Genomic DNA, 12,114 nt, shown 5'->3' with positions numbered 1-12,114 from the left:
CCACAGGGAACTAGATTATGATAATGATGATGTGTGCTGATCCTACCAGAGGATGATAGTTCCGATGATCATGACAGGGCGCCTCTTCCCCAGCTTGTACGTCAGCCGGTCACTCACCATCCCCACCACGGGGCTCACGAAGAAGGTCAAGGCTGGAACGCAAGGTCAATGCACTTTAGACCACATATACAAAATAACATACCGGTCGCAAAATATTGCTTGCTCGTGTTCTTCTCACTCAGCAGGTAAATTACAAGTCAACACGCATAAAAGGTCGAATACATATTGATTATTTGTTTTTCAGAATTCATTTTCTTCCAGTTTCGCTAACAGAAGGACATTTTCTTATCAGATTAGGTACTGAAAAATATGAGTGTATGGTGTTTAACGCCGCGCTTAGCAATATTCCAGCTATATGACGGTGGCCTGTAGTTGGTCGTGTTTGGACCTGACTAACCAGTGACCGAAACATGATTTACGCCTTCGGAACACGATTACATGCAATCAACCGAGTCACTGAGCCTCTATCCCCTATTAGTCGAGATGGTGGGACATATTCCTCCTTGGGAATAGGTACTAAAAAACACCAGCTACACAAGGGGCTATCAAAAAACTTATATGGTTGAAAATAATAAACAGCTAAAATCAGCAATATCTAAGAATTGGTACTTGAGTAATATATATATATCGAGTGAGGTTCACTAAAAAGTCTAACTAAGGCACCAAATGTGGTCATTTTTAAAAAATACATGCCCTTTTTCCTTTAAAAAGATACTTTCAGAACAGATAATCAACTTGTCGTGGCCTTACCTGCTCCTCCGGCAACCATTCCTCCGAATGTGCTGCCCTTAGCACCATCGCCCACCAGCGCCTCAACCTGAGCAGGTATCACTGAAAGTAACCAGACGTTGCCGTGGACTGCTCTATATTTGTATGATAATGGGAACTAGTTTTCGTTTTTGATCATAAACATCATATCAAATTATATCCCATCATGTATAGAATCCCATTACCATCTTATTAATGCTCAAATGACGATCAGATTAACATTTCTTCATGCTACGTCAGAAATAGTTTTGAATATCAAACAAAGGCATTGCTGTTTTAATGTCACACATTGTGATAATGTATTTTGGATTTTCTTCAAAATAAAACCGTTCCCCTAGTAGGCGTGAAAGTGAGTGAGTTGTTTTACGCCGCTTGTGACAAATCACAACCATATCAGGGCTGGAGACACCATGGTACTTAACAGGGAGTTGAACTTGTCTTGTCTTCCGCCGGAGGAGCCGAGTCACAATACACGGCGGGGTGACTAGGCTACCCAACCCCGCACCATTCATTGGACAACCATGTTAAAGTAGAAGGCCATCATGTACCTTAGATGATATCATTATAACATTTATTTTATTTACGAATTACAACATTAAGACGATACCTTCAACGCTCAGAAGTAGCACCATAAAGTTGATGCCGAACGAGGTCATGTTGAGTAAGATGCATTGTGGCTTGTTGAGCATCGGCGGAGGCTCCTCGGTCACCTCCAGCTCATCATAGGGGGCGCTGTGGGGAGCAGACGACAGTGTCATGCATGGTTCGTGGAGTAGACACAACAGACGACAATATTACACACGGTTTATAATACAGGTACAGCAGACGACAGTACCAAACACGGTTAATAATACCGGCAAAGCAGACGACAGTATCACACAAGCGGTTCATGGTACAGACACAGCAGACGTCAGTATCACACACTTACATGGTTTATGGTACACACAAACGCACACACATTAAAGAGAGCAGAAAACAGTATCACACACATACAAATGGTTCATGGTACAGACACAGCAGACGACAGTATCGCACACTTACATGGTTTATGGTACACTCAAACACACACACACACATTGGAGAGAGCAGACAACAGTATCACACACACAAATATGGTTCATGGTAAAGACAAAGCAGACGACAGTATCACACACCTACATGGTTTATGGTACACACAAACACACACACATTAGAGAGAGCAGACAACAGTATCACACACACACACACACATGGTTCATGGTACAGACAGCAGACAACAGTATCACACACTTACATGGTTTATGGTACACACAAACACACACACACACACACACACATTAGAGAGAGCAGACAACAGTATCACACACACACACACATGGTTCATGGTACAGACACAGCAGACAACAGTATCACACACTTACGTGGTTTATGGTACACACACACATATGGTTCATGGTACAGTCACAGCAGACGACAGTATCACACACTTACGTGGTTTATGGTACACACACACACATTAGAGAGAGAGCAGACAACAGTATCACACACACACATATATGGTTCATGGTACAGTCACAGCAGACAACAGTATCACACACTTACATGGTTTATGGTACACACACACACATTAGAGAGAGAGAGAGCAGACAACAGTATCACACACACACACACATACACACACATGGTTCATGGTACAGACACAGCAGACGACCGTATCACGCACACACACACACACACACGCACGCACGCGCGCACACACACACACACACACATGGTTCATGGTACAGACAGCAGACGACGGTTTGTGGTACTGACACAGCTGGCACATAGAGCTCTGCACGAGACGAAATGAAACCACACATGACATTCAGACACATGGGACATAGCCCGCGTTAAACACCGCATGAGGTCATCCACAAATGAAGGTAAGCCGCGGTTTTGGAACACAGCCGTCATCTACAGATCTTGGTATTGGGCGAGTAAATCCTCACAGTTGACACAGCGAACATAGCGTTATCCTTTGCTCTTCTATAGCGAATATATCCGCACGAACGGCAAAAACAAACGATTCAATCAGTTAGGGACACAGCAGGGTGCTTCTGTACTCCCCTGAGCGAAGTATTACGTCAAAAGATCAGAGACACGTTCACATGGTGGTATCACCTTTGCCTAGGCTAGTCCTAGGGAGGCCTGGTCGCAAGGAACGTTGTGGGGAATCTAGGGCTGCATGTGCAATAAGCTTGCTCATATTTCATGAGGAAGACCAGAGACCATATACCGATAGATTTATAACATGGTGAGCTTAACAGTAGCAGTGAAAAAATACATTGTTTATTTCATTTTTTGGACAAGGGGATTTTATGTACTGGACAAGATCTAGCTGAAGACAATCAAGCCTATTGCTAACATCAGGAAGCCCGATGCCTTTCCACTTGGTCTAATATATTAATCTGTTCGCAGAAGTAATTCAGTCATCCTAAGTTTGAAATATACTTGGGCTTCAAAGTTGTAGGGCAAACTGCCAGGCAAACATACACTTGAAAATTAAATTTGACTAAAACATTACAAACGTTATCTAAGCGTTACGTGGGTGAAAACAGTCTCCGAAACACGGAAAACGTAAGGTCCAAAACGCTGTGATACCCGTATCAAATACATGACCATCGAATAACCATTACTTGTTTGTTTTATTTAGCCACCATCAACCATATACATAGGTGCATACTTTCTTTTGACCGGCAGTATATCTAACTTTAACGAGCATAAATGTGTGTCATCAGGGCGGGATGACACTGTTCAAGTTTATATGGGAGATCTACTTGAAGTAGATCCATGTGTAGCCTCCAAGTCTAGTTACAATCGACAAGTGTATTATGTTAGGAAATTACAAACGGGGGATAAATACTCATATATCTTCACAGCAGCAACTGATGGGTTGTCCATTGTTTCATTTCCCTGTAAATATGGATAATATATTTCTCAATTAATAACGTTTTGTAGAAATACGACCGCCTCCGTGGTCTAGTGGTAGAGCGTCCGCCCGGAGAGCGGAAAGTCCGGGGCTCGATCACCGGCCGCGTCATACCAAATATCATTTAAAGATTGTACTTGTTGTTATCCTGTCTAGCGCTCGGCATTAAGGGACCAAAACAAGGACTGGTCGGCTCAGAGTCAGTATACTGTGTCTGAGTGGGGTATTCATAGTATCTCAGTGTGCTAGCACTACAAAATCGGCATCAGTCCGGACTAGTACAAGCAGACACACATACACACGTGCATGCACGTCGCTATATAAGGGCAATAATCTTGGACGCGACGTTACCGTTTCACCTCACCTTGTAGAAATACGATGTTATGACATGGGCACCGAAACCCCGTAAATAAGCAGAGTGACCCAGTCTGTACACTATTCATAACTATTCATACAAATGAATAGATAATATTCACTATCACTTGACAAGGAAGTAGACTTTAAACCACAACAGGAAAAAGATAAGCACGTTTTTCGTTCCTCGCCAATAAACGTGTCACTCCGTTTGATGGTGTTGCGTGAATACTGCAGTGCTAACTTCGTCTGAATGAAACAGGCCAATCACAGCGACAACATGTGAAGCATGTATTTCCTCTTGTAAGAATAGAACATAGACACTTGACCCTGTTACTGAATCAACTGCAGGTCGGAAATAGGAGCTTACAACGTCAATGTATAATACTCAGCTGTAACCCAAATACAGTATTCCTGACTCAGAGCAGTAGACTAAGTCTCTGGAAATATTATTATTTGATAGAAAAAGCGACTACATTTATATAGAAACAAGCTGCTATATTTACATAGAAACAAGCAACTGCATTTACAGTGAAAAGGCGCCCCAGTGAGATGTCTGACTCAGAAACTTTAACTGTGGGAACATCTAACTTGCTTCATTGAGAGCTATGGCATTACAGTGAGGGCTCGACGGATGGGGGAGTAATATGGTTCAGAGACAGTGAGGCACCAAGTTTATGAAATATCTTCATTCTTCAATATTAAGCTGATATTCATATCTAACATGCCATGTCATGTCATGTCTAAAGAAGAATGTGACACACCCTTCGGCGATGTTCGATGTGGATTAATGACAGTGTAGTTATTTGTGGTTATAATTATGCTACGTATGTTTAATGAAATGTTAGGTTTTTTATAAACAGGTTTGCCTATTGCAGGTATCTAATAAAGTATCCTGTAGGTTATGTGATCGAGTCAGTCATAGAAGCAGAGCTCGGAGTGTCTCCTCTGATATCAAGTAAAACATAAGAGTCTCGTTTATCTGCTGAAACAGATTGGGCGTAAAAGTCAAATTTGCGGTGAAAATTATACTTTAAGAATGGATCACTGAAAATCAGTGATGACACCAGGTGTTCGCAAAAAGGGGTAAATCATGAGACTGATTAATGCATGCACGTCCTATAGAGACTGATTAATACATGCACGTCCTATAGAGACTGATTAATGTATGCACGTCCTATAGAGACTGATTAATGCATGCACGTCCTATAGAGACTGATTAATACATGCACGTCCTATAGAGACTGATTAATGTATGCACGTCCTATAGAGACTGATTAATGCATGCACGTCCTATAGAGACTGATTAATACATGCACGTCCTATAGAGACTGATTAATGTATGCACGTCCTATAGAGACTGATTAATGCATGCACGTCCTATAGAGACTGATTAATACATGCACGCCCTATAGAGACTGATTAATACATGCACGTCCTATAGAGACTGGTTAATGCATGCACGTCCTGTAGAGACTGATTAATGCATGCACGTCCTATAGAGACCGGTTAATGCATGCACGTCCTATAGAGACTGATTTATACATGCATTATGATGTACACGTTCAAGAGTATTCGAAAATGATCCCCTCAAAGAACACATTTAATACATGCACATGCTTTCAAAGTTCTATCTAGTACTATGAATAGTTCAGTCATAAGAAATGTTTCCCATTCAGAATGCAGACTACTATTAAAATGGTTCACTACAAATTCTCCTCGTTTTTCCCAACTCAACATGCATGCTTGTCAACCTCGCCTACACGTCTAACTAGAGTCAAGCAGTTTCCTGGTAAGTAAGAAAATGAACACTCACTCATTGTATTCCTCCTCTAGTCTCCTCATGATGTTATAATCCTTGATCAGCGGGAGAACTTAACCCTCTAAACCGTCCTTGGTACAGTACTCCCTGACAACCGTCCCCGACTAACTCACTACCAGCTGCTAATGCACTCACTCTTGCTCTTCCGTGTAAAGCCGTTTCATGGTGTCGCTGACAGGCCCACAGGCCTACTTCCTCGGTAGGGGGCCCTCGTGCAGTGACCTCTGAAATAAAACATATATTGATAGATACATAACATCTGATAGCATTTCATGAAAATGATATCCAAAACGGGAAGGTTATTGGTACTAAACCAGTTTATTATTGTGTGAAGATAAACAAACATATCTACCCTAAGAACAAACAATATAAATATATATATAGTATGAGAGACGACGCTTATAATAAAATCGAAAACAGCTGTGACGATCTTTTGCTCATCGTTAGACTTTAAAAGAAATGTCACAATTGGCGTTTATAGATAATTTTTAGATACACTTGGCATGATGTTCCCACATTGTGGGTAACCCCAGTTTCGTATTACAATATGAAAGCTAAAACTATATATTGTGAGGGAGGGAGGGAGTGAGGGGTGGGGGTGGGGTTGGGGGTGGGGGTGGAGATCGGGGTGGGGGTGGGTGTTCTTGTAGCAATAATTCCAACACTCTCACGACACAAGAAATGGGCATCACACACTATATCTATGTAGCCCTTGTGACGAGCGAACGCTTGCACCACCTGCCTACCCCACCACACCCTGCATGTATCAAGTTATATGTCGAGATATACGTGATGCATAGTGTGACACCTCGTTAACTCGGAGTTCGAGACAAGCGATGTGCTGACACGTGGACATGTTTTGAGCGTAAAGTCAACTGTCTAACCTAATGTTTTATCTTCTACTGGTGACTAACAAAAACAACGACTCTTCCGACATGGCGGCGTATCCGGCGGCGATTTAAGAGGGTCACGTAGCAATTATTAAAGAACATTTCTTTCTTTATTTGTTGTTTAACGCTGCACCCAGCAATATTCCAGCTATTTGACGGCGGTCTGTAAATAATCGCGTATAGACCAGACAATCCAGTGATTGACATCATGAACATCGATCGACGTAATTGGGATCGATGACATGCATCAACGAAGTCAGCGAGCCTGATGACCTGCCGATCCCGTTAGTCGCCTCTTATGACAAGCATAGTCTCCTTTTACGGCAGGTATGGGTTCTTTGGACATATTCGCAAGGACACTTTTTCAAATACGCTTTGTATGCACGTACTAATATGACAAATATATACCAATGTGATAATATTTACATGCATTACATTCAATATCTTTACAGAATAGTTATGTTAACATCTATGCTGTATATTCATTTTTGGTCTTTATTTTAATTTTTTTTTATACATGTTGATTTTGAAAACAAATTGTTAAAGTCCCACATACATACTTACACGAATGTAGTTTAATTTGTAACCGGTATTTTAATGTCAAATTCCTTTTTCTGTTTTACGAAAACAGTTTTTTAATCAAGAACATATATCGTTACGATACGGGTGTGATTGTAATCAATACAATGTTGGAAATCTAATTAAAACATATTGTTTTTCGGCGAGAAATATATCAATAGTGGCATATACAATAGGCCTGCAGGGAGTTGTTACTCCCCTCGTCCGTTACTTGATCACTTCTCTCTAACCTTCTCTCTCTTGTGACGCGGTTTGACATTTTGAAAACAAAACAATTAAACTGATTTCAAAGGTCACCTCTACAAAACAGCCCCTACCAGTGAATATGGCATCAGTTCAGGGTCGCGATGGTGGAGAATTCGTTTAAAGTTAGACTGCACTAAGTCATTAAGATTTGCCAGAATCATGGAAGCCTTCTTTCATATATTATATAAGGATACATGCTACAGATACGCCCCTTACTAATGAAACCTGACAATTACACGTATACACTTGGTGATACAACAAATCTCGGGCTTCACCATTGTGAACTTCGACACCGGGCATTAAAGATAGGGGATGATCTACTTCCCGGGATGTGAAACACATGCATATATATATATATATATATATATATATATATATATATATATATATATATATATATATATATATATATATATTGTTTAATTTTCGATAGTTTAATCGTTTGAAGAATCCATTTAGCAATAATTCATTTTAATGCCCACATATTTCTGTAATATAATAATCTTAGAAGAGATGTATCAACGCGTTTATATGTTCGTGGTTTTGTTCTGCGCTTGCAAAGCCTCCGTCGCAAAATAGTGAAAAGGGAAGTAACTTTGTTGTGCAAACCACTAACAAAAATGTCAGTTGTGTGCAGGGCGGAGACTGACCCGTAATGTTGTTATGTATTCCAACTAACAAAAATCCATCGTCAATAAATGAAACTTGTCACATTCGCTGTGACCTCCGTGATCATCAACAAAACACGATCATCTATTTTCCAGCTGAAATTATCCTGAAATCTACATCTCACAGAATATGGGCGCTGCATGTGTCGGAGGTTGACGAGGGGTTTAAATACAAATGGTGTGGACTAACTTTGATTTGAATTGCATTTGCAAGATTAACCCGAGAAGACACAAATACAAGATAAACACTTGCATTGCCGTGAGACATGACTTGTATACTTTACAGTCTATGCATGGGTAATAGGCCCGCGGCTTGTGCACATAGAAGCTGCGGGCGAATATAGATATCAATACACCTATACAGTGGCCGCCATGACAGTTTTACCATCCCCACAAGGCACTTCAAGGAAATCAGCCCCATTAAAAAGCAATTAGGTGAGGGTGGGTTTGAATGGGGTTGAGATATGAAGCCGTGATTTGTGACTGAAGCGGTAATAAAGCGGTTAGCTTTGATGTGGAAAGAGTAAAAAAAAACAACAACATTTTTCTTATGTGGAAATATTTGGTGAAATCACCGGGCATGAGCAGAGTTCTGATTTTCAATCTCGTCGAATCTGGGATTAGGGTATATAACGCGGTTTGTTTTAAGCTGGGAGTCTTTGAGAGTTTTATAGCAGAGTAGGGACTTTTGAGTGTAAAGTTATTTGATTGGATTTCACACATTAATCATTTTGGCATGTAGTAGTGGAACAAACAGATCGAACCTCATTCGACTGTTAATAGAATAGCTATGACGTTATGTTAAATGTCCGTTACATGTTAAAACTAGGCTGCACATGAACATTTCACCATCAGCTGTCATTCAGCAGGTTGACAAAAGTCTATATGGATCTGTCGCCGAGGGGAAATCTATACCCCTAGCAACACGTGTTAAATGACAATTAGGTGACGTATGCGTGACGTCATTTCTATCAAAATCCAATAAAACGAGACCCGAGTGTATGTATATACACTGTAGGCTGTGAAACCTACATTCATTTAAAACCATATATAGACTTATATAATTGACAGACGGGTGACACGGGAAGTCTATTTCAGTAGTTCCTGGAAGCAATTCGTTAATGTATATCGACATCCTATCATCATTTTCAGCAAACACTGACCAAACTGACACGTTTATATATTTGTTTATTTGAACGATTTCCAATTTGTCCCCAGTAGAAATATAAAGTTAAATAACCAAATTTTTTTTAATATACTTGTTCAATTTTGTAGGGCTATGTAATATAATGGTGATTGTTATAAATAATTCCTTTCATGTTTAGGGAGAGTGTTTTCTAGCATCGAAATTCGAAATTCGTGTACAGTCATATGCATTTTAATTAAACATACTTATATTATAAGGATAATATACAATGATGTGCACTTTGCCGTAAAGATGTTCTGATCTGTGATGTATATAAAATTCCTTAAATTATCATCATCATCATCATCATCATTATTATACAAAATTAAAATTAAAAATTCAGCAAAGAGGGTTTGGGTGATCCTGGCACAGTCAGGCTGGTTAGGCTCATCATCAGCTCGGGGCCCTTGCTCCCTCTTCACGCAGCCGAAACAGCGAATGGGACTTCTCCCAGGAAGCGCTGCCTTGTCAAACCCACTCAGAATTGTTCGGAGATTGTGAATACTCCCCAACACTCCAGTGTAATGAACTTCAGCATTACACAGACTGTCGGAAGGGCTGTATTCCTGGTAGCAAACCTGGGTACTTTCCCAATGTCAGTCAACAGATTGGGAGGTACCAAACCGAGAACAATGGGGAGTCGGACAACTTGGTACTTGGGATGCAAGAGTGACATTTCGAAAGCGAGGTCCGCATGTCTGCCAGGTTTTTCCTGAATCTTGTCAATCACATTAGTGTCAACAGTGACTACAAATTCAATGATATAAATGATTTGATCGGATTTATATAAAAGGACAAGGTCAGGTGTGTTGGCCTGGATACGTCTGAGGCTATATACTGGCCTATTCCAAAGGATTTTGTATTTATCATTTCCCATGAAGCCCTCTACATATTCTCTGGGTCGTACCATGGATGGACCTCTGTGTCAAAACCACAAGCATGGCCAAGACGGCAATTCAGTGATCAAGCCACTCCGTCATGTCGCTTAAAATACCGTGTCTGTGCCCCAGCTAGGCATCCAGCGTTTCAAGTGCCTTTGACTTAAGAATATTAATTGGAAATATGGACTCATATCTTCACTCTGCTTTTGTCGAACAACGGATAACCCGTTCAATCCTAGGTACTGGTATGTCCAGGTTCCCCTTACGTGTGTTTCGGTGTGCCGATTCCAAATACATAAAACATTGAAATACCCAAGGAGGTGTCCTTATTTCTCACCACAATAGATTGATATAATTTCATCCAACTTGAAAATACCCGATGGGTTTGTTCTTTTTTCACCCCTCAACGCCGCATGTCAGAGGTAGATTACACCAGAAATGACGGCATAAACTAACACCACAATGCATCAAGATCCAAATATCAGATAAAATGTAGAATAATACTACATTAATGGATTGATTTTAAACAATCAACCTCATCCTAATAGCTCCGCAAAATAAAACAAATATTTTGAAGCAAATTTATTTCCATTTTCAATCCTTAATGCCAACCGCAGTGGTGAGATTGCGCTAAGCTTTTAGGAACATTGTGATGCTATTCCTCTAACACCAGCGTGGCGATCCTCTGCTTCACCCAACGCGCTGAGTGAATTGATGATAGGGGTCGTATTGTATTCCAGGCACGGCACTGACACTTGACTCGTCTTACAAGACACATCCTTCAAACCTCTAAGCCTCTGTGTTCACAATACTGGCTTGACGTTGGTAGTGTGGACACAACGTAACAATTGTCACGGCAACCTCGAAATGATGATTGTTATAAGAGGTCGGGTTCGTACAGGCGTTCTGCTTGTGTTCGTATGTTCCATCAACGCAGTAATGTCGATGCATTAATTCATGTGACGATGTTGTCCTGAGATGTATTCATGGCTGAAACAAATGTTATGTTTTCGGCAGATATAGACACAGTCTCATCCTAAGTAACTACAGATGCCGATGTACGTAGTGGTGATGGTGAAGGAATCAATATATGACATGTCGACTTTCACATAACGTGATATTGTGATCAGAGAACGTCATTGTTCTAGCAACATGCCTTGTTGCGAGCCCACTCACATGTTGTCATGTTCCTGTTATCACAAACACCGATAAAAAAACATCTGAAGCATGTACATTAAAGAATAACTTTAAACGGAAAGGAACCTAAAATGTATAATAGCTTTAATATTTTAAATCAACATATCCTCTCAGAAAGACATAGCAATGATCAATCATATCTATTTTGCTTCACTTACAATTAAACAGACGACGAGATGACCAGGACCAGACGACATACAACCCCCCCCCCCCCCCCCCCCCACCCCCCCAAACCACAACACACCCTTTTTAAAACAACAACAACAACACATGAGTCAAGATGGAGTACCATCGGTACAAAATGATCCAAAAGTATAAGATAGAGATGTACGTAAAGTAACATATTTAGTTTGCGTGTACAAGATGTCTCAATCCAGTATTTTTTTTTTATTGGTTCGACTCTGCTTAACGTGTTTTAGTTGGTTGCTATTTCCTTTGGTGATGAAAAAGTGTTTTGTATAATCGTAGATCGTGGGCGACCTTTCTGTCGAGAAAAACGTCGTATCAAAGTGC

At 40.6% G+C, this 12,114-nt stretch overlaps 1 protein-coding gene across 3 annotated transcripts in view; it reads right to left on the bottom strand.

Annotated features, from left to right (window-relative positions):
* Nucleotides 1-12,114, bottom strand: part of LOC139468546 (uncharacterized) — a 48,188-nt gene that overhangs the window by 18,131 nt on the left and 17,943 nt on the right. For 2 of the 3 annotated variants that reach the window (XM_071250594.1, XM_071250597.1), the window contains exons 2-5: nt 6,090-6,178; nt 1,436-1,560; nt 811-891; nt 47-152 (exon numbers count right to left, since the gene is read on the bottom strand). In XM_071250594.1, the coding sequence (XP_071106695.1) occupies nt 47-152; nt 811-891; nt 1,436-1,560; nt 6,090-6,118 (341 nt within the window). In that variant the 5' untranslated portion in view covers nt 6,119-6,178. Of the gene's footprint in view, nt 1-46; nt 153-810; nt 892-1,435; nt 1,561-5,948; nt 6,179-12,114 lie in introns of those variants that run through there. The other variant, XM_071250595.1, reaches the window with a different exon arrangement.

Source organism: Haliotis cracherodii, unplaced genomic scaffold (genome assembly GCF_022045235.1).
Source record: "Haliotis cracherodii isolate W230 unplaced genomic scaffold, xgHalCrac1.p SCAF_2, whole genome shotgun sequence".
Classification (NCBI taxonomy): domain Eukaryota; kingdom Metazoa; phylum Mollusca; class Gastropoda; order Lepetellida; family Haliotidae; genus Haliotis; species Haliotis cracherodii.
The sequence above is the reverse complement of the archived record's forward strand: the minus strand, read 5'-3'. Positions and strand labels throughout refer to the sequence as shown.